The sequence below is a fragment of the Zonotrichia leucophrys genome, chromosome 11, assembly GCF_028769735.1.
Source record: "Zonotrichia leucophrys gambelii isolate GWCS_2022_RI chromosome 11, RI_Zleu_2.0, whole genome shotgun sequence".
Lineage (NCBI taxonomy): Eukaryota > Metazoa > Chordata > Aves > Passeriformes > Passerellidae > Zonotrichia > Zonotrichia leucophrys.
In genome coordinates this window covers 13,799,195-13,826,845 of record NC_088181.1, presented here as the reverse complement: position 1 = coordinate 13,826,845, position 27,651 = coordinate 13,799,195, and the positions used below count along the sequence as shown (strand labels likewise).

The following is a 27,651-nucleotide window of genomic DNA, read 5'->3' as shown; positions in this document are numbered from 1 at the left end:
CACTCCCAAGCCCACCGCCCCGCATTGCCAGCCTCACGCCGGCTGCCAAAGCAGCGCAGGCGGCCTCTCCCCCACGGACAGCGGAGAGCCAGCGTGGGCAACGCTGCGCTCCTCACACCCAGGGCAGAAAAGCACACGCAGACAAAGGGAGCGCTCTGTGCGCGGCCAGGCGGAGGCACCGCGGGCTTCAGCGGCAACGAAGCGCTCCCCAGCACCGAGAACACTTGGCTCTGCCGTTTCCTTAGGAAAATCCCCCGCACTTGCCCTGACCCCGGTTCCCCCCGCATCTCCAGCAGCGGGAGCGCGCCCCGCCCTGCAGACAATGCGGGAGCGGCCCGGGGAGGCCTCTGGGTGCGGTAGTTCTCTGCCCATCACCTGATGCCTTGGGCAGGCGCAGGCGGGACTACAGCCCCCGGCAGGCAGCGCGCCCGCAGCCCGGCTGGTGCAATCACACCTTAGCACGCCCCGGGGCCGGGGCCAGCGCCGGCTGGGAAAAGGATGGGTTTGCCCGGGACTCTTCCAGAGCACTAGCGCGGGCACCTCTGTCGCGGCAGGGGGCTGCAGCGCTATTCGGATGCAATGGTGGTTCCTATTTCTAATTCTGCTCCTGTGGTGGCATTGCAACGCTGCAAGATCAGCTGTATCCATTGCAGCTAAGTTTGCGGGATCTGGACATGAGAGGATCGAGCGTGTACGTGTAACTGTGCCAGCCCTTCGGCATTTCGACCGCACCTCCTGCTCGCTTGCATCTGGCTAGCGCCCGGTTCCGACTACAAAACACACCGATCCGCAGCACTTGTATCCTTCATCTGGTTTTGGGAGCTACCCGAAGGACCATGCATCGGTTTGTCTTGGTTGCCAGGCAAGCTGCGGCACGGCTGTGCGGCCGCGGGCCGGGGGGCTGCCGGGGCGGAAGGACGGACATGGCTCTGCGCTGCGCCGCTTCGCTGGCGGCCGGGCGGCAGCCGCGGGGTCCCCGGCGGGAGGGGACGGTGCGCTGGAGCAGCGCTGCCAAGGCCTCCGCCGTGAAGATCAACGAGAAGGCGAGCAGGGAGAAGATCCTGACGCTGGAGTCCATGAACCCGCAAGTGAAGGCGGTGGAATACGCGGTGCGCGGCCCCATCGTTCTGAAAGCCGGGGAGATCGAGAAGGAGCTGCGGAAGGTGAGGCAGGGGCGGCGGGGCGGGGCAGGACGGGGCAGGGCGCGCTCCCGCAGCCGCACCGGCTCTGCCCCGGGCGCTCCTCCGCCGCCGCTCCCGGCTGGGGATGTCGCGGGGCTCGGCGGGGACGTGACACCCCGCGGGGCTGAGACGTGACCGTGTGGAAGCCTCGGGAAAGCGGGAGGCACCGCGAGTGCCGCTGCAGGGCTTCCTACCGAGTTAAAAACTCTCGGAGCACAGCAGCGTTCTCCCCATCCCTCTGGTGCCCCGAGCCGTGGCCGGACGCGCTGTGCCCGGGCCCGCTCCGCTGCGGCACCCCCGGCCCCGCGCCCCTTCCCACGGGAGGCGGCAGAGGCACGAAACAAAGGAACCCGCTGGCCGGCTACTGTTTATCCTGTGTCACTGGCTGCCTAAGGCAGATACGGGACACCCCCATAAAGCAGTGTTTACATTTCTCCGGCCGCTTTGACCCCTTGCTGCAATCCCGTGTCCTTTGTGTTATACAAGGGGGTGAGTGACCAGCTTTCATCATACTGATAGAGCCTTTGAGTCCTTCGTGAGGATTTCAGAGATCCTGCCCTGGCCGGGGCAGGAGGCACCGGGCTCCTGACAGGTGAGCTGGCCCGGCTCTCCAGGCACTGCTCCGCTGCCTCACCCAGCGCTGCTCTGGATTCTCCAAGGAGATCACCGAGAATGCTCCTTTTTTCTTTAGCTGCAAAAGTTGAGGTGCCCGAGGACAAACCTTCAGAGCACAGGCACTCAGTAATGCTGCCCAAAGTTGTAGGTGGTTGGTTCTGTTTGGCGGATCAGATAATAAAGCAGGTCCTAAGGGTCTGGGCCAGTATGTGCTAAATAAAGCATCCAAATCAGTCAGTGCTTATATTTTGCTCTTCATATTTCTTTCTTATTCCTCGAGTATTGAAACAAAAGATAACAAAAAACCCTTAGCAATACAGACATGGCTTTTTGCCTCTGCTGTTCAAACCACAGCTTCCCCTCTCATCACAAGGACGCACATTTTTGTTTTGATGAAGCATCTGGCAGAGTAGTTCTTCTGTCATTTTAGATATTATTCCATGCTGTCACTGCTTTAGAGAGTCTTTCTAATGCCTTATTACAGGTACTGCAAGACCATTTTCATTAGTTCATGTAAAGTGCTTTGAACAAAAACGTGCTACAGCAATTCTAACCATGAGAGTAAATTGGCGATTGTCTGGTCTTAGTGTTACTTGTTTCCCCTTGTTTTAGAAAGTGAAACATTGTTTTCAGTTCACTGTAGTATATGCATCAACTATTTATGTCTAACTCAATAATTATTACAAATAGCTTCTTTTTTTTTAGAATTTCACTTTAAAGCTTAAAAATGGTAATGAAGAATTAATTTTGGAACATCTGTTTTGATTTTCGCCTCAAAACTTGTTTATAAAGGTGTCATTGTGTTTATGCAACTAGGTTCCCTAGTGGATGTATTTTCCAGAGTATAAAATCTTCCAGTGTTCTCACTGTGTTTGTTTTCAAGTTAACATCACAGAGCAGGAGATATTACTTGACAAAACAAATATAAAAGGCCCTTCACAAACTCCTCCCAGCTCCCCTGCTTACTCCAGTTACCAGCTGAATCACTGGCAGAAAGAATAATCTACTGTGCGCTTTTGAAAAACTATAACAGCAAATCATTGGCATTCACTTTATTAAAAGATTTTTCTGTCAGTTTAGTGTTGTGCTTACTTATGTGGCATTTTCCATTTAATTTTTTTTTTCCGGGAACCAGTCTCATGAAATAATGTTTGCCATTGATAATGGCTACCAGCATTCCTAGAGGTGACTGTGCTTTAACACAAGTAAGGCAAACAAACCTCCCAGCTGGCAGGGAAAGAGGACAGCATTACTGCAAAAGCTGAGACTGTATCTGCAGAGAACACTAATCAACTTCAGTAGAAATCCTTTACTTGCTTCCACACTTCTCAAGTTACTCATTCCTCTTTTCTGAGAAAAATACTGTTATTCATTCTCTTGTTTAATCAAGCTGTCTGCTAAAGCATACAGTGTTGAGTAATACCTAGGTTCCTTATAAGTAAAGTATTATAGGTTATCTAATTGTCTATTTTTTGTGTGTGTGTGTCTGAAATTTAATTCTGTGTGCTCACACATCAATGGCACTTCTTTGTTTCCTTTTTATTAAGTTGTACAGCGTTTTCCAGCCCTCTCAACCTTAGCTCACAGGGTTAGGCCAAGCACTGCCAGCAGAATTACACTGCTGGATAATGGGAAGAGGATGGAGTGGTTGCCACTTCAGGGAAGAGGAAGGAGATATTCCAAAGCATCTCTAGATCCACGGCCACTCTTCACTACCAGCAAGAATTGCCCCATAACACTCTTCTACATCTGGTGGGGAAGGAGCTTTGCACAGGCAGGAGAGCACAGGCTCCCTGGTGTGAGGTGGAAGCACTGCAGTGGCTGGGGGTAACAAGAACAGGCAGGGGTGAAGCAATGGCAGTAAATCTTTTATCATCTTCTGCCCAGATGCCTTTAGGTGATTTGTTTCTGAACTAAAAGCACCCTAAATGCAGCAGCCATTGTATATAATCAGATGTGATAGAGGCTCTCCCTGTTCAAACTTGGTTCCATTTGGTTACTCTTCATACTTGTTAATGCTCATAGAGCTGTTATGGAGACTATAAAACAGCTACTTGAAGCTGTTTGCACAGTGTAAGCTTTCATCTTCCTTGAGGTTTGTTCTGCTGTCTCAGATCCCAACCAGCAGCTCCTCTGTTATTCTCTCTGGCACTTGCTGCTTCTCTGTATTAACTGCAAATGATCACAACAGGAGCTGTAACTCCCCAGTGCACACAGAAATAAGGACTGAAATGTTACTCAAGAAGTCTCTGACTGGACAACTGAAGGGATATTCCTTAAAAGAACAAATAAAAGTGAGGCATTAGTTTTAGCTCTCGTGCCTGGGACTAAGCCAATGTAAGTGACTAGTAAAATAGTCACTTAAATTAAAGCAGATTAAGATTGATTGCCCAATACAGGTGGGGCATGCTGTACCTGGATTTCACAAGTTTTGTTGGCTTGTGTCCTGTATTCATCTAGGTAGAAAATCAGGAGTTTGATCTTTCAAGATGGAAATCACTTGCAAAATCAGTGATTGGATTACTTTCCTGAGCCCTTTTTTCAGAATTTTGAAATTTTATTCATGCTTTGAAAGTGAAAACCCCTTTTCTCTTCCTTTTTGCTATTGCTAGCAATTAGCTGATTCTGACTTATTAAGATGACAGAAAGAACTAATTCCAACCATTTTCCTTGGTGTTTCTGGCAACTTTTTAAAGCTAGAGCACAGGCATATTTTAATAAATGATTACACTCTAAATAGAACTCTATCAAATAATACCTTTTTCTACCCCCTTTGTATAGACTTGCTAACAAATGGCCACTCTATCAAGTATTGACTTTAATTACATTTCAGACTAGAAATTTGCTCCTGAATACAAATTCAATGCAGGAATAAAACAAGGTCTGAGAACAGCCCTTCTCTTTACCTAATCAGTAATGACAAACTAACTTATCTTTACCCAAGTAGGACACATACCTGATTTGTTGCTTTGCATTCATGCTAATTTCAACTGACTTTGTTGTGGAAAATCCCTTCATATCTGTTACTGTGACATTTCACTTATACACTCCTTTTCTCCCCAGTTCCTGATTGTCTTTTACATAATGTCAAGTTCTGTGTTAGGTTAGGCTGCCTTACATCTCCTGGCAAAGTGTGTGCAAATCAAACAGCATTTCAGGATCCACAGGTCAGCCCAGGTGACATTGGAAACGGGGCCTGGCCCAGTGTAAGGCACACAAGGTCCTTCCAAACTTTCAGGCTGTGAAAGGGAATTGTAGTGTGGAAAGGGGGAGAGGGAAGCTGTGCAGGGATATATTGGTAGCATGTAGGGAGTTCCTTCAGATAGCACAGGTGGGTAGCACATCCCGACCCTGGGCCTGGAGCCATGGGCCTTCACTGGCATTATACACTTTCTATACACTGAAGGCCCTATTTTTCTGTTACCTTTACAGCAAAAGGTTGTACATTCATCTCCTGTGCCCACGCTTTTCATTTGCATAACTATTGCAAATAGGTTCCTGTTTCAAGTTTATTCAAGCCACTTGTTCACTCCCTACATTGCTATTTAGACAATAAAACTATCAAAATCCTTCTGCTTAGGTAACTGAAGTCTCAGGCAGCTTCTGCTAAAGTATTTTGATTAAAATACTGTAGAGCTTTTTCTTTTTTTCCCCTCACTAATTCATCAGACTTTTAAATTGAATAGAAAAAAGTCTGACTTAGAATCCAGCCTTAATTGTGAATGTGAGTTGACTGTGTCCCTGGGAGTTTTGGAAAGATAAAACACAATTTAGACAATGACATGCAGAAATAGAATTTAACATGCCAAGAAAAAGAGACAAGATTGACTGGTACACCCAGTAATGAAAGATGTTGAGCTTAAATTACCATCCTATAATTTTCTGCTTTGAATACGTGACTGTGTGCACACGAAGGAAGTATCTTCCAGGCAAGAGCATCTGACCTCATTAAGACAGAACTGTTGTTCCTCAGTTGTCTGTACATGTTGCATACATAAGTGAATCTCTAGTAAAACCCATGGTTTTTAAGATGCCAAAAACTACTGCAGATGAAGGTGAAAGAAAACTGGTTTCAAGAGCACAATTATCAAAATCATATTTTCAGAAGCTCCCAACCCACAGAATCCAGTTTTTGATATTTTCTGGTTGAATACATTAGCAAAATTTATTCTAAAATAGACCTTTTCCAGTAACTCTCCAAGTTAAGAGGGTCTTAATGTCTAATCACTTTCTAATGAGCATTATTTTAATTCTGTCATTTAATTCTGTTATGAAATCTAGTGGTTTATCTATATAGGCAAAAATTCTGAATGCAAACCCACTTTGATCAATGTGTCAGGAAAAAGTAACCTGAGGACAGGTCCTGTTCTGTAATCTCTGAATCAGATCTGCCAATTAATGGTCAGCCCCACTGATTTTCTCATGTGATATGAGAGGCATGGAAGTCATCACTGCCATTTTAAGTCAAAATCCAGAATTTGCCTTCTCCCTCCTCCCCAAAACAGCTCGTGTCAGCTTGAATTACACAAGCATAATACAAACTCAAAGCCTTACTCCATGGTAAGCAGGTCAGGTTTATTTTTCTGCTGTGAGCTGTTTTAATAAAAAGATTGGAATGCTAATTCAGGTCTTCAGGTCCCTATTAGTTAAGGGCCTCTGGGCAGTGCTTTCTTGGTCTCTTGAGAGGAGGAGAGAAAAAAGCAAGCAAGTAACTTGGCTACTACAGCATAGATCTCAGCTATGCTGAAATGTTTGGGTTTGCCAGCTCTGATTGTAGAGCTTGTTTGTGCAAGTCACAGCAAAAGCAGTCTCAAGGAAATATTGCAGTGTTTCATAGTGTGATGTTGTTGCCTGATAGCCATCAAGAGGAGGCACAAAGCCATGGCAATGAAAATGAAACAATTGGGAGCAGCCAGGAGCAGGCAAATTCTGAAATTCAGAAATAGCTGTAATACCACAGTTCTCTTCTGGGATTAAAAGCAGCTCACATCTTTGTGGCCTCCTCAAGGGAACTCTTTTCAATTCTTTCCTATTGCCGTTACCAAATCCACACATGCTCTCCCCAGAGTGATGGCTTTCCTTTGAAATTTGCTGAAGATTTAAGACAGTGTCAGGTCAGTTTGGACCATTCTTTACTCTTTCTGAGCACAGTGGTATTTTGCAGTTTGCTAGCACTGTCAGATGGTCCCTTTGTAAAGGGAACCTCCAGGTACACTAAAACTCCTGAGACAAAGCAGGGCATTGCCCTCATGGTAGTTCTTTGGGGTGCTGTATGTTCTGGCATCACATTGGTTCTTTGATCAAGTAATTCTCCCAACACCTCTTCCATCATGACTCTCCTTGAGAGACAGCTCATCATTTCATACTGTTCTCCTTTCCTGGTGGGTTTCCTGAGGCTCTGGGGATGCCTAGGGGAAGAGGAGACTTCCCCAAACCTGGTTAACTGCATAAAGATTTCTATTGACTTTGTGCCAATGAATTCTACTCCATGTATAAAAATCCCTTCTCCCAACTTTGTGTGATATTTAGATACAGTTGTTAGAATGATTGTGTCTGGCTTGCTTCAGGTTTCATCAGGTTTCTTAAAAGATGCATTTCCTCTAAAAAGAGCAGAGAGACTGAAGCAACAGTTGAAGGAAGTAATTTCCAAAGAGCATATTCCAAATCCTGGAAGATTCTTTTATTCCAGTAAAATCCTTTCATTATCCAGAAGATGGCTACTAAATATAGTATATGTTTTTATATTTTCTCTTTTACATGTGGAGGTGAAAGATAGCTTCTCCAGCTTTAAAAAAGGGCTACTATCATGGATGTGTTTGCTGCCCCTGTCAGAGGAGTGGCAGGAGCCTGGTCTTGCTCCAAGCTGAAGCTGAATCACGTTGTGAGCACAGCGTGAGGTGCCGCCAAAGGCAGGAGCTGGGGCACAGCTTGTTTTGTAGGGCTGGGCATTCCTTCTGCTCCTTGATGTGGTTTATACCCTCTTCACAAGGCAGGAGAATCAATCTGGAACTTGCTGCTCACGAGTTTGTTATTAGAGCTCCTGTTATGCAAGCTTCCCTTTTGCAGAGCTCTGCCTGTTTCAGTGCAGCCAGGCTGCCTGTGGAGCACACCTTGGCTGCACCCAGACAGAGGCCATGGCACTGCAAATGTGCTGGGGATCCCCAGAGGAGAGCAAAACAACTCCAGTGACCCAGTTCCTGCTCCTTCTGTGTGTTCCTTGGCTTGCAGGGACATAACTTGTCTCAGCTCAAGTGTGTTGTTGACATGGTTAAAGACTGCTCAGCTTTCTGCAGTGAAATAAACCCATGACCTGTTGCAGCCCTTTTCCTGCTGCTTTACAGTTTGATACTGAGGTTATCAACATCCCATTCACATTTCCTCCTTTCATACAGATCTTTCCACAGACCTTCCAAAAAGTATTTGGCATAGCCCTCCCCTTGGATACCCACCCCCATCACCCCAGGAGAAGCCTTGACACAAGTAGCTGGTGGCTGATGCTGCTCTGTCTGAAGGGTCTGAGCAGGATTCTGCCTTGAGCCCATCTGCACAGTCTCAGGCCCTGTCTAGACTCCCCTTGCTGCCAGCTCCTGATAGCCCTGCTTTGGGACTTTGACCCATTAACATTTAGCACTTGTTCTTGCCTGTTGTTGTTTTCTGTTCCTTCTTTTTGAAATGGTAAGATGGGACTTTTTGTCCTAAAGAACTTTTAAAGATTTGTTTAAGAACTTGTTTAGAACTATTTGTTCTATACTAAATCTAAGCAACTTCTGATACTCCTTTTTTTTTTTTTTTCATAGAGAGACTGGAAATCAAGTAATAGAAAAATACTAAGTGGCTATAGCAATTTTTGTACAGATTTCACTAGGAGAGGATACAACAAGTCTCATGAAGACAATTCTAAAGCTGAAATTAACTCATTGTCAGGGAAGGAAAATACTCCAGTTATTTAAAAGCATTTCTCTTTTGAAAGACCAAAAAGACAACAGTTCTTGTAGCTGAGATCAAGAATTACAAATTAGTCTAGAGAACCATGGGCCTTTAAGCCCAAGTGGGAGCTGTGTGTACCACACAGAAAATGCAGCATTCCTTCTCTAACCAGATTTGATGGTGACAGAACTATTGTGTATGGTTTGCTGTTTGTTCCAGATCCATCATGTGAGAAGCAAAGGGAGTGTGGGGTTTGTGTAGTGGGTGATGATCCTATACTTGCAGTGATGGCAAAACCACTGAGTTTGGCCCTAGTAAAGATATAAATGGAATCAGTGCTAATAAGGTCCAACATTATTTATGATAAATGTGACACAGGCACCAAAAAGGTCTGTTACCTTTGTTTTAAAGGCTGTACCACCATAAAAACTGCAAAAGTACATTATGAAATGCCAGGTACCTTTCAGCATTTCACTAACCAAAGAAGCTTCTTTTAAATTGCAGAGCACTTTAAATAGTATTTGTGAGCAAAAAATCTAATTAGTCTAATGTAAGGTATTTCTATTATTAGGGAGTTGGTTTGTTTTGGTTTTAATCTAATAAATCGGAGTATTTCTATTTCATGTTGCTATTTTCTCAGACTGCCTAACTTTAGGCAAAGCAAATATCATCCGTATTCCTTAACAGATTTGTATTACTTTGCAAATCTAGTGAAAACCGATTCAATTTGCTATAATGACCAAATGCAACCAAAATACATGGGAATTTTTCTTCATCTCAAGCAAATGGAATTTGTTCTTCTTCTACATACACCTTTCTCTTCCTACTTATTTGTGATTAGAATGAAACTGTGTTGTGCTGTCAGTGGGCCCCAGATAGCTTGAAGAGCACACATTTTTAGCTGTTTACATTACTCATAAATTACTAAACTTCAGCCTCAGATAAGTGTAATGTCTATCCAGCATCCCTATATCTAATTTTTTATTTAGAGCTGAAATGCAGCTCTTAATTTGGGGGCTCACTTAGATCAACAAGCATAAAAGCAAATTACTTGTTGGACTCAGTGTGTCACTTTCAATTATTTTAAGTGAACTTTTTTTTTTCAATTACTGCTAAATGTAAGGCCATATAAAATTGACCCTCTGAATCAGGATCATGTAAGCCCAATTGTCTGGTCCTAATGCCATTTCTAACTACATATTTACTTTTAAAAGAAAGCCCCCAAAGGCTCTCAAATATACAATGGACTGGATCCATCCAGGGGGGTACTGGGGATTGTGCAGCCTTGAACCTCCAAATCCTGGCATACCTGGGGATCTGTATCCCTGCTGACTACTTGTATTATTGTTATTTCCACATCTGGCTTCTGGGCTGCCATTGAAGTCCACCACCATAGTCCATGGTGGAAAAGCAGAAATTAGTTCAGGCTTGCCAGCTACATATTTTATATCCAAATCCAGTAATTGGCTGTAAATACATGGACCAGGAAGAGGCTTTCTGAGTCCATACCCAGTGCAAGTTGTTATAGGTAATTTTCTACAGAAAACTAATCAGTCTGATGTTGCAGTTCCTTAATCCACTTGACAATTCTGTCACTGTTAGGATGCCTCCCTACTACCTCTGAAATATACATTAGAACAACTCTAAATTTATTATTGCCTCTCTCACTTATTCTTCCTGTAATGTTGGCCTTTACTTTCAGTTAATCTTTATTTAAACCACTGGTGGTTTTTTCAATCAGTCAGTGCCTAGTCCTTATTTTATTTTGCTTTTTAAAGAGCTGTGATTGCTAATCAACATTCATTAACTTCTTTCGCTATGTTCTCATGAGGTATTCAGTTTCTCACAGGAAAAATAGCTGTCTGTTCAGATTTTGGAGACTAGGAAGCTTTTAAATATTCATGGTGGTTATTTAGCACTTTTGTTTATCATAAAGAACCTCACTAGGATATATTTTGTGAAACATCTCTATATGGAAAAGTGGGGTCATCATACAAGGGATACTTAATCTAAAATAAATAAGCACTTTGTTTTTACTCTCAAAGAACTAAAGGTCTTGAGGTTTCTTTTATTGGTGGATATTTCTCAAATATCCTCAAGTCTTTTTAGCTTCTTGACTGATCCATCCCTCCCTTAGGTGTCTCAAAGAAATTGCTCTAATACTGACAACTCAAAATGCCTTTTTTTTCATCTTTTCTTCTTCAATAAGTGGTTTCCAGCCAAGTCAGTCTCTTACTTGCAGCTAGCAGAAAAATAAAAGCCAGCCTATCATTTAAAAATGTGTCACAGTCAACAAAATTTCTGTAAACCATTTAAGATTTCCTGGCAGTGTTGTATAAGAAATACATTAAGCTTTACATTAAACACTGTAGCTGTTACAGCCACATGACAGATGCTAAAAAAGAATCAAAGAATCTTCTGCTACAGCCCTAACAAAACATTCTGAATGATCCCTTTCTAGGGAATCAAAAAACCCTTTACTGAAGTGATTAAAGCCAACATTGGAGATGCACATGCAATGGGACAGAGACCAATCACCTTCCTCCGTCAGGTAAGGCTACTATAAAATATTATTATTCATTTTTTATTAGAATGCCTTAAAGCTGTCTGATATAGGTATTAGTATAATTGATTCTCTAGATGCAATTAGGCTTAAAATAGTTCTTTTGTAAAGAATTGTAAATGTTCATTTCTGAGCCAAAGTCCTATTGTTTGCTGGTTGTCCTCTTTTAACACAGTAGCTTTCCTTAGTTCCCATATCATTCCCCACCCACACTTTTTCCTGCCACTTCTGTGTTATCAGTCAGCACATTCATTATCAATAATGCTCTTCAAGAAAGGAAGTGGTTCTCTGTAAAGAAAAAAACAAAAGCCTTTCTTCATCTGAGAGCATACTTTGAAATCTGCACGTAGCTGAGTTCAACTACTTGTACTGTGTCTCATTTTGCACCTTTTACCTCTGGGCAAGCTAATTGGTAGGTTAACTTTTAGAAAATATTACAACAGGATTCATATTTGTATATTATTCCTAAAACAAAAATAAGGTTAAAATGAGTATTATCTTATTTACTGAGCATCCCTCACACCCTCATGTAAACTCCTCTGTCTATAATAATGTGAATTCAGAGAGTTCCAGGACAAACTGAAGCTTTGTCAAGCTGAGGGTCCAGATGATGAGGTTATAAAATCAAGCTATGCAGCAAACTAGGGAGACCTGAGCTTCTTATAAATTATTCAAATGTATTACCTTTCTCCCCATGACTGTGTGCACACATGGATTAATTCATTGTCATTGTCCCACAAGATGATAACAGTCTGTCCACATTACACCATTTAAGCATAAAAATGAGAGAGACTGGAATAAATTAAGCTGATCTCAAGAGAGACCTCTCAATTCTTTGTGTCTTGCGTTCCTTCATTAACTTAATTCTGCTGGGTTGTGTTTCTACTTTTACTATGTTCTATATGACCACTTCTTTTTTTCATTAAATATTTCCCACTAATTCAAATCAGTAAGAACTAGAAGTTTTTTTGGGGAAAGATTATTAGAACATGCCACTAGGACTTCAAAATGTGATTGTATTTCTCAGTTCTGCTCCATATTTAAATTCTTGATTTCTTGTCAATAAAAGTGGGCTAGTAATACACAAGGTGTGGAGGATAGAGCTGCTTAGAGATAACAAAGGAATAGTTAACTGTGCTTTACTGTGTTTGCACTATGCTTAGCTCACCTGGAATCTTCACTGTCTGTAATAAAAATAGTTAATAATTCTAGAACTGTTTTTATCAGGTTAACTTGGAACCTGATAAGATATTTTCTCTTCTGTGAGAACAACCCTTAAAAAAAACAACGGCAAACTCTTCATCAATAACCTTTGTTTTAAATTAGCCAGTATTTGTGATCTTCGTTTCCAAGGAAAGTTAAGATAAAGTTAACTAAGTTAAAATAACTAATGAGAAGTGGCCAATTGACATGTTCTTGGCACTGCAGGTGGTGGCCCTGTGCACATACCCAAACCTGCTGGACAGCCCCAGCTTTCCTGAGGACGCCAAAAAGCGCGCCAGGCGGATCTTGCAGGGCTGTGGAGGAAACAGCTTAGGTAAGGCTCTGCTCTGGTGTTAGGAAAACACAGCTGGTTCAGTATCTGCAGCTGTTCTGGTGTTAGGAAAACACAGCTGGTTCAATATCTGCAGCTGGTGGGGGCAGGTTTGCAGTGTGACCTGCAGGTGGTGACCAATGGGACGAATTTTCGTCCCAGAGGAGAGGGTGAGGGTCATGCACCTATAGAGCTCTTGCCACAATAACATGTAGGTACAACTCTGAATGGAATGCTGAGGGATTTTGTGCCAGGAAAGTAGCAGAGAGTACTAATGAGGCTGTTCTGTTGGTATGACATCTCTTAATCCAGGGCTCTGTGTCTCCTACTAAGACTAGGTGGAGGGTTTTACAGTTTTTACCTTCTCCAGTTTTTCTCTGCCAAGGAGCCACTGTCCCTGTAATGCTGATGTCAGCAAACAATACATGTCCATCTCAGCTGATCCAGTGCACACTTAATTTTGAACCATCAGTTCAAGTATGTTTTCTGGGGTATCAGAAACTCAGGTACCAAGGTGATAATCCTCTACAAAGGTCTTTTCCCCTTGCTGAGATAGTTTTAACTGAAGGTGTCAAAGCTCTATTTCTCCAAGGTAAAGTAACTCTTGAAAGAACTAGAGAGCTCTGTTCTTCAACCACTGTTCCTACAAGAGTGCACATGTCATATCCACATAAGCACAAACTTTGCATATTCATTAGAAAGGAAATGGAAGAGAATTTCTTTCTCATCTAGTGACTGTGCTGCCTACCTGTACCTGGCAAATGCCATGAGAATTTCTACTGCTACAGCTGCTGGGTGCAGCAAAGAATCTGGCACACTTACCTTCTTTCAAGTAGGCAAACAGTCACATTTCAGAGGACGTATTACAGCAATTGGCATATTTCTTAATCTTTGTGATTGTAGTGCCTATTTGCACTGGTATATTTTGAGAGTAGGTGCTATGAAACTTTATAAAATAAACAAAGCATAAACAGTGATTGCATTAGCAGCATTTCAAGCTTGACAACACAGCCTAATACAGAATGTGTTTTATCCTCACCATCTTTGTATTGGTTTGTCTTTTAATGTAGACCATTAAAAACACATTGTCAAAACTGACAAGTTCCTCTAGCTCAGTGGATCCCTTTCCTGTCTTATTTTGGAACAATAAATCCACATAGTACTGTTGGCACGTAGGAGTTGCTGGGGATACATTTGAATTTTGACTCAGTCTTTCTTTGTAACGATTGTCTAATTTAGGGATGTGGAAGGAGTTCTCAGAATGAGCAGTCTTGACCCCTTGGTGCTCCTTTCCCCTTAAGGTCATGGTGGCATGGGACACCACAAGCCCGTGTTATAAAGAATTCAGTCTTGCATAATATTTCAGAAATGTGTTCCTTTTTTTCAGAAGATCACATATTTCCCATAATTTCTGTTTGCTCAGTAGATTCTGAGGAAGTAGGCCTAAAACAATTGCAGTAGTCAAGTAAGATGATAATTCTGAATTCACACTGTTCATTTCAGTGGCTAAATTTGGATTCTGGACTCTAAATGTTTTTTAATTTTGAAATTTGAAAGAACAACTGTACCTCTAAATTCCTGACAGCTAAAAGCACTGTAGACTTTACTGATGTGCTGTACTGGTTTCTGCCCCCTGTCCACCCTCCCTGGCTCCAGTAAGGTGTGTCAGCCCCTCTTGGCCTCTGGAGCTCATCAGCCTCTGTTCAGCCTCCCAAAACACACAGCTAGAGGCACAGAGATGTGCAGCTGAGTGGAAGTCACCCCCATCACTTTGTTGGTAGTCTGACAACTTACTGCTGTTCTCTTCATGGCTGAGAAGGAGAAATTGCCTTTCTTGTGAGAAAGCAAAGATGAAAAACTGGCCTCACTGTGTTGTGTTCAAAACCTTATTTTTCAACAAGTTAGTCAATCCAACACAAAGGTGGAATCACTACATAGGGTGAAAGTCATTTGAAGTGTTGCACTCATATCTACATCAGCCTATTTAAAGGTATTAATTGTAAAGTTAATATGAATATGAAATTTCCTCAGGCAGTGACCTAGAATGCCCTCTCTTCCAATGAACATCCATTTAGCAAAACCCTACTGATGATTTTGAGTCTCACTACTCCCAGGCCATGTTTGAAGGCTCAGATGAGTCCTCAACTACTCTTGTGTCCAGACACTCTGGGATTCTACTGACACCACTTACTTTGCATGTGGGATAACTGGAATATTTTTCCAGGCATTTGAGGCATCCTTCCCATATATAAAAATACATCATATATGCAGCTTTTTGGGCTGGGTTTATTTATTTGCATCCCACAGTGCAAACACGGGTTCTAGTCAAAGCCATCAACTGAGTACCAGTCAGTGTAGAAGTACAGTGCAATTAAATGTTCTGTAAGTCCTCAGAGTGGCAGGACTCAGCACCCAATGGAGCACAAGACAGAAGGACAGCTTAGGTTTGTTCTCCTCCTTTAACAGCATCCTCCTGGCTGTGGTCAAACACCCGTGTACAGACCCAATAGACCTTCTAGTCCTGTAAAAGTAAATGTTTGGGACATCAGGGAACTCTGTGCCCTGCATCACCATTTTATCCCATGCAATTGTGCAGTGCTTGCAAAAGTTCTCTGTCTTTTTAAATCATGCTTTCACAGAGGTCCTACCAGGCAGACTACTAGCAGATAACAGAGTGATAAGAGTTAAGTCAGGCATAATTATTCCACTCCACCCAACAAGCAAAGAAGATTCTGCAGCTTCCTGACAGTGTTCTGAAATAGATGTACACTTGTCTCTTCTTTGTCCATCAGTCTTAAGCTTCATAGCTTGAATTCATTCCTCACCTTGACCTAGGCATATTTTTACTCTTTGTTTGTTGCACATTCTTGGCAGCGATGCACACAGGCATCTAACATCTCCTTTTATTTATGATTATTAGTTGTGCTCTGTAAACTGCACATGAGACTGGGGAGATTCTAGACACTTCTGCTGAAAAGTGGTTGTGGGAGATGTTGTGGGGGAAGGAGAGAAGCAGTTTGGGATTTTTTTTGGTTTCAGACTGTGGGAGAAAATAATATGTTATTTTCATGTTGCAAATAAAACCCTTCTATTTATCATGGATGAAAAGAAATTATTTTCCTTTCTATTGCACATGCTACGTCTGTTCCTTGTTCCCATTATTTAAATAGGAGTTTGTTTACGTTCAAGAGTGCTTCCAACATAAAGAAAGCAACTGAAAGATAGCAAAAATGGGATTGCTGTCCCAGTTTGCAAAGTAGGCTTGAAATCATGCTTTTTACCAATACAGTATGTTATTTTTGTATTTTAGTGATGTTTATTGTATTTGTTTTCTTCCAAATTAATCCTTTTGCTCTATGAACAAACCAGCTCCCTTTCCTACTGCATGGAAAAAAAGGAAACCCATCCTGGGGATCCATATAAATATGGCTCATATATACAAACTACTCCATCCAATACCAGCTCAGGAGTTTTGCTAGTAACAGAAAATCTGATGTCCATTGCACTCAATTCACATCTCATCCTGTATTTTTCACAGGATCCTACACTGCCAGTCAAGGTATAAATTGCATCCGTGAGGATGTGGCTTCATATATTGAGAGAAGAGATGGAGGAGTTCCTGCAGACCCAGATAACATTTACCTCACCACCGGGGCAAGCGATGGCATTTCTGTAAGTGCTAAATGAAACCTGTTCCTTCTTGGTACAAACTGTATCTTATCACTTACCTCTGCAAATACAGATCCCTGATGAACCTCGGTTCTCATGAAGTCCTGGGAGTTTGGTCTGTCAGACAAGGAAGCCATATGCATTGAATATCCAATCCTGTGAACAAACCAGTGTGGATGTCAGGAGCCAGCTAAGAAGTGTGTGCAGAGTCTCTTAGCATACATTAAATTGTACCTTTCTGTAGAGGTAATATGAGATGAGCTACAGGTGCCTAAATATAAATGTAGAAGATTCAGTGCATTCAGACTAAATAATGGTTGTTCTCAGTGGTTAAGACACACAAACCCTGAAGGTTAGAGAGTATCAGTCAAAGGAAAAGGGAAGAGAGAATGAACCTCAAAGGTGAGGACTCTCAGCTCTTCTTCCGTGTAAACTCTGCTAGTGCAGATCAATGCCAGTGAAAATCCCAAAGATTTGTTTCTGTTTGTGTATTTTAGTTTGTTTGAGAAAAACTTCAGGGTTTGGGTTCAACCAAGGTTCAAAGATAAGTTTGATAAGTTATTCAGTTAAGACAGGAATGCCAGTGTCTGTCAGGCTGCTCCTTTGCACAGACACAGTTCCTGACAGCGCAGCAGCAGTTCGGCTCCAAGGAGGGCAGCCTTTGGCAGCGTGTTGGGGAAGGTGGATTTCTAAAGGACATCTAGTGGCAGAGCTCAGAATGACAGCGATCCGGCAGGAGCGGCTCCCCAGGGCTCTGCAGGCAATTGGCTTTCCGGAGTTTCTGACACTGGCAGCTTGTCAGGAATGGCAGCACAGCACAGCTGGTCTGCATCGTGCCGATTTGATTGCACCGCTGATGCAAGGCCAGCGCTACAACTCATTCTTTGGCCCTTCTAAAGATAAAACAACTATTGTTTCACACCTCAGGGGAGAGAGGGTGTTAAGGAGTTTTTAAATATGCATTTGGTCCTGATTATATGTTTTGGATGCTTGGTATTTTTAAACTCGTGGTGGGTACAAAATTATGTTGATTATAAATCATTAGCTTAGCAGCTGAGTATGTGATGGGAGGCACAGAACAGCAGATTTTGTACTAGAACCACAAAGAAACCAAAGGATACTGCTGCTGAGAGAAAAGATATTTTTGGGTTTAGATGCCAATTACATGCTGATAAGGATGCTTGCTTTGATTGCACCTGTGAGTTCTCATGTGGTTATAAAGGCAAGAAATCTCTCTGTTTCCTGCCCCTTGTGAGCTGTTTTATTTAACTCCCATGTAAAAAGCCTCCACATCACAAGACATGGAGCACAAGGAAATTATCCGGACTGACCCTAGCACAAACATTACCTTTCTGCCTGTATCTTCTGGGCATAAGCTACATATGACTCTATTTCCATCCCAAGTCATGCAGACTTTGGTCTGTTCTGTTACTTGAAAATGAAAACATAATTGCTCCTGATGTAAAACAGATTTCTCTGTTGCAAGGGAGAATCTGCATGGGCCCCAGTTCTAATTTCTGGTTTTATTTATTGGTCTCTTGTGGTTAATGAGATAAAATGAATGGAAGGCAATAAGCAAGAACTAGCTAAAGCTTCTTTGCTTACAACAGGGCACAGCAAAAAAATAATGATCTTGATATTCCTGTTTCCAACTTGCCCTCTAGCCTTGTGCTCAGAATGTTTTTCCTAAATTTTGTAGTTGGTCAGGCATGGTCTTTGGAAGTTGTGACATGAGAGGATTCCATTAAGCTTAGACCGTCCTCACTCAGCCAGTAACAACTTGAAATAAATAACTCTCTTGGACTACCTGCTTCTAGGACAGAAATCCACCTTAACTCTACACTTTTTAAGGAAGTTTAATAACTGGTTCCAGAGAATATTATTAATTCTGGTGCATGACCTTTTTTATTTTTTTAATTCCTACTTTTTTTCCAGGCAATTTTAAAGATCCTGATCTCAGGATGGGGCAAATCCCGAACAGGAGTGATGATTCCTATTCCCCAGTATCCCTTGTACTCAGCAGCCATCTCTGAACTGGATGCTATCCAGGTGAATTACTACTTGGATGAAGAAAATTGCTGGGCTCTAAATGTGAACGAACTTCGCCGTGCCTTGAATGAAGCTAAGGCATATTGCAACCCAAAGGTCCTCTGCATCATCAACCCTGGAAATCCCACAGGTCTGTAGGAATTTTCTTTAATGAAGGAGTTTTAAGACCATTTTCTTTTTCATTCATTTGACATTGCAGGCAAATCCTAAGTACATACTAAATATGTTGAGCTGAATTCCAGAGATCAGTGCTCTAAGTAGGACAGACTTTACTTTTAGAAACATATTTTCAGTGTCCTGGAACTCCAGAAAGGAGGGAGCAGATTCACTTCACAGGATCCCATTTGAAGCTGCTGCTTCCACTGAAGTTTTCCAGACCTGTGGAATGACTTTTGGTCACTTTTGGTCTTTAGGAAAGATCTTGCCTCTGGCATGGCCTGTAGCCTCTTGGCTTGTGAGGGGCAATGACCGTAGTAACTCAGAACTCAGTGATAAGCCTCCCTCAGAATTTCGCTTTTTGAGTGGTTGAGTTGATTGGTGAGAAGCTAGCTCCCTCCTCACCATCATGCATGGGAGCATTTACAATTATTAGCTGTACACAGAGTACTCTCAGTCAGTCCTTGATTGAGTACTGTATCTCACACTCCCTTTGCTTGAGAGTTACCTTGTACCATAATTCTTCCAAAGGTGTTCCTTGATTTCATGTTTAGTGAACTGAATGCTAGAGTTCAATAGCACTTTTCTGAGGACGAGGGATATCTTCTTAAAAAGTTGGTAATCTAAGTAGGTGTGGGTGAAAAGATTTGTATGTGTACACTCCACTGACTTTCTTCTTGCTTTAAAAATCAAACTACAGGACAGGTGCAAAACAGAAAGTGCATTGAAGATGTGATACACTTTGCATGGGAAGAAAAACTTTTTCTTCTGGCTGATGAGGTAATGAAATAATCTGTTCTCTCAAAAGCACAGCTAAGGGTACTCATATGAGGTACAATTTGTTCCATGGTGGCAGTGGTATTTCTTAAGTACAGGGAACAGACTCTGTTATCATATTAAGACATGTAGAGACATGCAGGATTCTTAATATCAAAGGATCAATATAAAAGGTGACTTGATCTGGGTTTGAACTAGAAAGTGTAGGGATGCTGGAACAGACCTAAAAACTTATGTGTTGCTCAGACCACTTCAAATGGAAGAAAAAGAAGGAAAATCAATTCAAACATACAAGTAAAGGTTAAATCATCCAAAGGAGCTCGCTGTTCTCCAAAGGCCCAGCCTTTGAGTGTGGTCACATCAGATAAAAAGTATCATTACAGTAACTCATACTCAACAAAGAACCTTGTGTCTTTTAACAGCTTTGAAGTTTGAGTGTAAGGACTGTTTCTTCAGTTCAGATCTGCCTCTCTAAAGGCCGTGTTTTGTCCTTAGTTGGGGGAACAGAGCACATTAATGTCTTCTGACTGTTCAGGTTTACCAGGACAATGTGTACTCTGAAGGATGCCAGTTTCATTCCTTCAAAAAGATTCTGTATGAGATGGGACCCGAGTACTATAACAATGTTGAGCTGGCCTCTTTTCACTCCACCTCTAAGGGATACATGGGCGAGTAAGTCTGATTTAGTTTTTTTTTATTTCATCTTCCTCATTAATCTGGTGGGACAGCGCTTTCATATTACTGACCTGAAGGTAATCCACCATAATTAATCCTCTATTAATTTTAACTAAAGACTATTAAGAAAAGAAAAACAAGCACAGAGTAATGGATTAACTCAGTGGTTTTTAAAGTACCAAATAATAAGCGTATTTATTTCAGACACCTAATGCCTCAGTCCCAAAAGGTGAAATCCTACAGTCCCAATCTGGACCTGTGATAAAGGAAAATTGGCCTCCAACATTCAAGGGAACAGCTCAATAATCACTGGGATATTACAAATGTTTGGGTTTGTTTTTTTTGGGGGGGAGGAGGACATGGAAGAAAAAGAATATTTTTATTAAATGTATGCTGCTACAGCCATATGCTCTTGTTCTGAAGATTAAAGATCCATGTTAATTGTTAACTTGCCTACCAGGGAAGCTGCCTGTCCACCTTTATCTCTCTATGGGATACTAGGACTTAATGACATGTCATGCAGCTCCATCTTAACCCATGTCAGTGTGGCAGCTGTTTCAACAAGCTGTATCTTACCTATTGTGAGATTCTCATCAATTGTCTTTCTACTTCTGTAATAATTTTCATTGTTTTGTTGTATTTATAGACTTGAAGTCAACCAATCTCTTCTGTTCACTTTGCAACAGATGTGGCTACAGAGGAGGTTACATGGAGGTCATAAACTTGCACCCAGAAATCAAAGGACAGCTCGTTAAGCTGCTTTCTGTTCGCCTTTGCCCTCCAGTCTCAGGACAAGCAGCCATGGATATTGTGGTGAATCCTCCAGTACCTGGAGAAGAATCTTATGCACAGTTCATAAAGGTCAGCAATAACATGCTTGTTCTTTTGTGCATTTCACAAACCTACCCTAAGTACTGGGAATTCAAATTATGCACAGAGACCAAAGAGTCTTCTTTTGTTTCTCCTATCAAGTCAAATCAAAAGTTCAATTAAGATGGTCTCTCAAAAGAGCCAGGAGGGATGCTGAGGAAGGAGACTGTAAAAAGAGAGCACACAGATAGAGACTTCTGCTGGTTATTGTCTGTCTGCAGCACTGTAATTGTACCCTGCTAAAGCCTTTTTGCACTGCTGTTTTTAAAAGCACAACTGGAATTTAGAACATTGTTTGCTCTAACAGCTCAGCAAAGCCCCACCAGTGTTTCATTTGGGGAGAGCCTTTTGAAACATCATCATTTCTCCTGGTGTTTTTATTGCTACTTGAAATGTGTCCAACTGAACACCTTCCTTTTAAACAGGAGAAGGAATCTGTTTTGAACAATCTTGCCAAAAAAGCCAAACTAACAGAAGACATGTTTAACAAGATCCCAGGAGTTCACTGCAACCCCCTTCAAGGAGCCATGTACGCTTTCCCTCGGATCTTTATTCCTTCCAAAGCCATTGAGGAAGCAAAGGTCAGTGATTCTCACCCCAATCCATTTCAACCTCCTCTCACCTGCCACTTCCAATGATGAACTTTGATTCCAGAGATGGAGAACAAAAGCAGTATTTCATGGGCTGTGTATGATCTGAAAGATGACATGACCTTTATTTGGAGAGAGGAAAAGTGAACAGATCATTTCATCCCAGTGCTGAGGCTCCCAGGCTGAGTGTCCCCAAGGATGTTGGTGTTAAAGTCACACAAGTAGCTGGCCCTGTGCAGTTGCAAATTGCTGCCCTTGCCTGGGTTAAGGGGACCAGCATGTGGGAGTGGCAATGTGCTGCTGACCCTACAAGAGAAGCCCCATTCACCAGGAAGGGGAAGGAGGGCTGGAGCTTTCCTTACAAATTTCACCTTTTTGCCTTTGGGACAGTAACCTGTGTTAATAAATGATAAGTCTTTCTGTTCCCAAGTAGAGCTCTGAAACCTAATTTGTAATATTCATTTTTATTAGCACAGCTGAGAACAAAAATAGGGCTGTTTTTCAGCTGCTTATTTGATTAGGTATATAACCTGTACATATTTAGGAACCTCTCATAGTTATTAATCAGGGGACTTCCTAGGCAGCAGATTATTCTGGGAGAAAAAAATAGTAACTGCCAACAGAACTGGAACACACAGTTCCCAAATTAATTTAATCTTATCAAATGTCAGTGCCTTAGATTTTTCCAAGTACAACTTTCAGACTTCTGACAAAAGTTACAAGCAAGTCAAGGGGAATAACAAAATTACTTAAACCCTTTCTTTTGAAGTGAGATTTTGTGTAAATTCTTCAGTCCTGTTTCTCCATGAAGTGCTGTTAGTTAATTCAGTGTGACCTGCACCATTAGCATTTGTTCCTCATCTTCCTTAGGAAATTGAATAAGAAACTAATAATGTAACATTAGGTTTCAGGGGGGGAAAAAAGCAATCATGAAATTCTATATATTAGGAATATTTTGACTTCAATAATTCTGAGGCATCCATTCCCTTAGGCTCACAAAATGGCACCTGATATGTTCTATTGCATGAAACTTCTGGAAGAGACTGGAATATGTGTTGTACCTGGAAGTGGATTTGGCCAGAGAGAAGGAACCTACCATTTCAGGTACAGTTTCTGTTTGTTTAAAAGCAAATTAGCAGTAGTAAGCAAAGTATCATCCCAGTTCTTTCTCTTCTGATTAAATGCAAGGATTTTTATATCAGTTTATGTTGTCTCAGTTTCCACTGGACAGTTTCTGTGAACTGACAGCAAGGTCAAAGACCTGGTCTGCTAGATGAGCTGTACAAGTTTTTATGGTGTTTTCACAGCTTGCTGGCATAATTTTATTCTGTTTTTACATACCGGCATTTGAAATGCCTTCTCCAGGAATACAAACAATTCTAATAGTTTAGACTTTAATTTTAAAGCAGGCTCTGGAATTACAAAAATTGCCCTGCCTTCTTTTGCGGGGAGGAAGGGGTTAAGCTGTGTTTCCATATGGGAGAAACTGCATGAAAAATGCAGTATCTTCCCTATAAATCTGCTCCTTAAACACTCTGTATAACTTTACCAAAACAAGATGTTGAACTAAATATTCTAATACCAAAACTGTTGCTTTTGCTTCCAATAAACAGAACTTTGCTCCAGCCAAGCCCCTGATAGCTAGAATTTGTCACAGAATTCAGCATTCCTCACGCTGTGCTGTGCTGTTTCTGTGTGTGAAACCACAAAGCAGAGGGTACCTCTGGCCTTGGCAGTGGTGCAGCACAGCCAGCTGGGTCAGACCCCTGGGGAAACCTAGAGAATCCAGGGAAAACCTAGAGTCCATTCCTGCACCAGGGTGGGAAAGCCATTGTGTTCTGTGGGCCTTGCAATCCCACACCCCATGGGATTTTCAGGGGGTGCAGAAGAAGGGAAAAAGGAACTAAAACCTGCAGAATGGGATGTTGCATTTTTCTAGTGCTTCTGAACTCAGGTTTCAATTAAAGAAAAAAATGTACATTTGCTTGTAACTGACAACTCTTAAAGCTCAAAAAACTGGGAATAATTTGGCATAAATGCCCAACAGTGGAAACTGAATTGCTGTTATTTCTTAGTGATAATCTTCTACACCACTTAAAAGAAAATAACAGTTTTTGAATTCCTCTTTCTAACCAATAGAAACAAATTGCTGTAATTTAATAGTATAGTTCAATTAAAGTATAAATACAAAAAAAGTGATAATAACATCAAAAAGATGTTAACGTTAATGTTAACACACTTACTTGCTGTGCCTTGAGATTGATCAAAGATCACAGTTTAGTTGATTCTGAAGATAATATGGGTTGGATTTTTTATTTCTTTAAATATTATTTTTCAGAATGACCATTCTTCCTCCAGTAGAGAAGCTGAAGATCCTACTGGAGAAAGTGAAAGACTTCCACATAAAGTTTCTTGAAAAATATGCATGAAACTACTGTGGCTTTTCCCCCCTCATCCCCTCCCCTTCAAGGCAAATGCAGACAATGAACAATGATGTGCTGAGAATGTGCTGTTTATCTAATTCAACTAAATTCAAAGTAGATAGAACCAGACTCAGATACTGCTAAAACTTATTGGACTATTAAAGTTATGTCTGGGCTAGAAGACATTGTTACACCAAGTTTTTTTTTTAAGGGGAAGGGGAAGAATGTGAAGAAAACAGTGAGAAGAAAGAGTCAGTAAATGTTTTTGTGCCTTGATTGAAAGTTACATTTGTGAACTTTTGACTCAATAGGTTGGGAAGGGAATTGCTCCTTAAAATTACTACTGTCATGTGGGTTGTTTTACAAAACAGAAATGCCAAGTTCAATTGTTTAGATAGGAATTTATTTCCCATCTTAAAATTCTACTAAACAAAAATCAAAACTCCTGCATTATAGTTATTGCTTGGTTTAGCTTTTGTTGTTTTTGTTGTTAAGTGTTCTCCAAACCTGATCAAGCATGCAGGGACAGTGTGCTTATTTAAAAAAATCTTCAGCAGATGTGTGCAGATGCCTTTGAAATTCTGCTGAAAAGAAATCCTGCCATCCCAGCACAGCTGGAATGGAATATACAGTTTTGATCAGAGGAGTGAACGTGGTGTCTGCTTGAACAGTATTTTTATGAAACTGAAACATAATAAGGAATACAGTCTTCTTCTTCCTGTGCTATTCAACACATGATTCCAGCATAAGAGCACTGAACACTTCCTGCCATAGCAATTCCAGGAGTCTCCTGTTAGCCCACATCTTTTATACACATGGAACAGAGTAAGTCAGTGTCTCAAAGCAGATGTGAGTACAGCGTGTCCTTTCAAGCAGGGTAAAACACGGCCCTTTCAGAACCACTCTGTCTGTGGGGAGCATTTGTTTGGAGCCATCCCACAGCCCCTGGAGCTGGCCAAAATCCAGCTGGAACTTGCACAGACTGACACGTTGTTACCAGGAGAAATGCTGGGCTGATTTCTAATGAAGAGGAAGGGATTTAAAGGAAAAAGTCTTACACCAAGCATAAAGAAAATGAAAGTACAGCTGACACTTAAATCTTCCACAGTCCTACTGCTGTCTGAACGATCCTGAGTGCTTCTCAAAGCCCAGCTGAACAAGGTGGCAATCTGGGAGTACAGCTGAGTGACTCCACTAATCTCTGCCAGCTTCCCTGCAAAACAAAGGACAGCCTCTGTTTCTCTAGAGCTGGAAGCTGGACACCTTCTGCTAGCTCTGATAAAGGGCTAAAGGAACAGAGCTTTCACTATTCAGATGTGAAAGCATTAGCATTTGTCAGGCTTAGGCTCAGCTGTTACAGAGCTTATTCATCAAGAATATCACATTCAATGCAGTCATTTATTTTAAGTTATTATTTAGAAGTAAACTCATTGTAATGTCTACTGGCACTTTGTGAGGCTGCTGTTGTAGCTGGTCCAACAGCCTGTGCTGATCCAGCTTACTAAAGCCAAGGGCTAGAGCAACCCCATCCAGATAAAGCTGTGCCAGTTTCTCACGTGAGGAGGATGGGATGCTGCCAGGAGCTGTCCTTGCCACAGCAGCCCCTGTCTGTGACCCAGCATTAGCAGGGCCTGAGCTTCCCACAGCTCCTTGCTGAGGCCTGTGAGAAGAATTTATTCCTCTCAAGGGCTCACAGGTTATAGATGGAAATGGCGTGGCTGCTACACAAAGCTGCTGTGGAGGATTGGAGAAAAAATGATGTTTTCCTTCTCAGAGCAGTGCACTTCTGGGAGGAGAGCACACTGAGAGCACTTGGGCTGCTACATCCATTGACAAACACAACCTGCCAGCACCCAGCACTTGGCATCTTAATATGCACTAATAAATAAAACAAACCCAGAGAGCAAAACCGTGGGAGGAGGTCACAATAATGATGTGAAAATAAGACAAACAGCACTTTCCTGCTCTAGGAATGTGTCCAAATCAGATCTGGCTTTGGACTCTTAATGCAGTGTAGATTGAAACTAAGATCTAACAATGGGAGTTAGAATATTTTTTATATTTTTGTAACTACAGCTTTTTCATGGGGTAGTATTTGTAATCTAATAAGTCAATAGATTTTATATTTGCCTTGCATTTGCACCTGATACTTCTGGAAAAAAATGTAAAGGTTTACAAGTTTATAATGATAATTTACAGGTGTGAAAGGCTTTTTGTTTTAAGTCAGGACAGTAATTCTTACACTTTTGAATCAAAATATAATGGCATAAACTGAGTTTTTTCTAAACATTCTATTATGGTGCCTTTTCTGTTTCTGACATTATAAGGGATAACAATTTATTCTTGATGCATCTCATATGGAAGGGTGGTGATTTCTATTGTCCATCCACAATATTTGTATGTATTGTGATAAGGTTAATGTGCATTTTTGTGGAACAATCCTGTAAACCTAAGACAAAAAGGCTTGTTTGCCATGTCTTTGAAATATTTCAATAATAACAGACAATTCTTCCTTTCAAATGCATGCTTCTAGGTTTGATCTTCCTCCAGGTGCTCCTTCTAACAGTACTTCAGATGTATGAGACTTCCAGATAATAAAGCACATGTTAAAAAAATGGTAATACTTCTCCATTTTCTGTCACTGGAGCAACACCAGCTGGATTGCACTATGACACATTTAATGCCATGTTCAAACCAATATTTACTAATATTTAATACCCACGTACCAGATCATTAATTTCTGCATCACTCCAGTTTATGGACTTGACATTTGTCCAACTTACTACCACAAAACTATTCTCTACAAGAGCAGAACTGTAAACAGAGATGGTCTTAGGCAAGTTTATGCTCATAATTAATTCTGTAATGTAAGGAGTTGTAACCAGCAGTCATGCAAGCCAGACTTCTTTCTTCACAGAGAGGACCAGCCAGGCAGCTGAGGCTGATCAACCGTGTCCTGAAACCTTTGCTGAGGTGTTGTCAGCTCCCTTTCAAAAAAGCTTCTTACATGGCTTGTAGGAGATTAAACTTACAGAGCAGCACTTTCTGAGGTGTCAGTTTTGCAGTGACACCTCAGAATTACTTTAGTGGTGTTTGTTTGGTAATTTCAAAGAAAACGAAATTTAGGGAAAGGGAAACTAGTCCTGCTTCTGTAAACATATATGCATATGCCAGAACTACCAAAAGCAGGATATTATTTTCTTTATATCAGGATTTTGAGTGTTTTCTGGAACAGAAACACTTACCTGTTTGTCTGGAAGGGTTTTTTTGGGGGGTGTGGGAAGTGGAGTACATTGTTTGTTTTACAAACAAGAAAATTGTCTGATACAAAATACTTCTATTATGAATTGTCAGTCAGATTTTTTACAGCTCCTTTTGAGTGACACAGTCTGTCCCATCTGGCTCAGGAGATGTGCCAGATGCATATGATACAGAAAAAGCTACTCACGTCAGAGAGCTTGCAGCATCCATATACACAATGTCAAAACCACTAGTGCTTTAAAGCATTATCTAAATGCCTTTTTGCACAGTTCCTTGCTCAAATTTGTACAAACCCCAACAGACAATAATACCTCTAGTATTATTTTTAAATTTAGATACATGCAAGATAAGTTACTTCATG

General features: G+C 41.5%; 2 protein-coding genes across 3 annotated transcripts in view; one reads left to right on the top strand and one right to left on the bottom strand.

Annotated features, from left to right (window-relative positions):
* The window catches only part of C11H16orf87 (chromosome 11 C16orf87 homolog), a 51,251-nt gene that overhangs the window by 23,109 nt on the left and 491 nt on the right, over positions 1 to 27,651 (bottom strand). The window contains exons 1-2 of one of the 2 annotated variants that reach the window (XM_064723431.1): positions 21,639 to 21,711; positions 16,549 to 16,645 (exon numbers count right to left, since the gene is read on the bottom strand). In XM_064723431.1, the coding sequence (XP_064579501.1) occupies positions 16,549 to 16,645; positions 21,639 to 21,697 (156 nt within the window). In that variant the 5' untranslated portion in view covers positions 21,698 to 21,711. Of the gene's footprint in view, positions 1 to 16,548; positions 16,646 to 21,638; positions 21,712 to 27,651 lie in introns of those variants that run through there. The other variant, XM_064723432.1, reaches the window with a different exon arrangement.
* GPT2 (glutamic--pyruvic transaminase 2) lies at positions 438 to 26,670 on the top strand. The gene is made up of 11 exons (XM_064723425.1): positions 438 to 1,163; positions 11,185 to 11,274; positions 12,715 to 12,823; positions 16,359 to 16,492; positions 18,425 to 18,668; positions 19,395 to 19,474; positions 20,007 to 20,143; positions 20,833 to 21,007; positions 21,442 to 21,597; positions 22,598 to 22,710; positions 23,945 to 26,670. The coding sequence occupies exons 1-11, from the start codon at positions 837 to 839 to the stop codon at positions 24,033 to 24,035; spliced, it is 1,656 nt and encodes a 551-aa protein (XP_064579495.1). The 5' UTR covers positions 438 to 836; the 3' UTR covers positions 24,036 to 26,670.

Excerpts from the sequence above, each read along its gene's own strand:
- GPT2 (XM_064723425.1), top strand. The coding sequence starts at position 837 with ATGCATCGGTTTGTCTTGGTTGCCAGGCAAGCTGCGGCACGGCTGTGC. Across the intron at positions 16,493-18,424 it reads GGGCAAGCGATGGCATTTCT|GCAATTTTAAAGATCCTGAT; the intron begins GTAAGTGCTAAA and ends CTTTTTTTCCAG. Across the intron at positions 19,475-20,006 it reads TTTTTCTTCTGGCTGATGAG|GTTTACCAGGACAATGTGTA; the intron begins GTAATGAAATAA and ends CTGACTGTTCAG.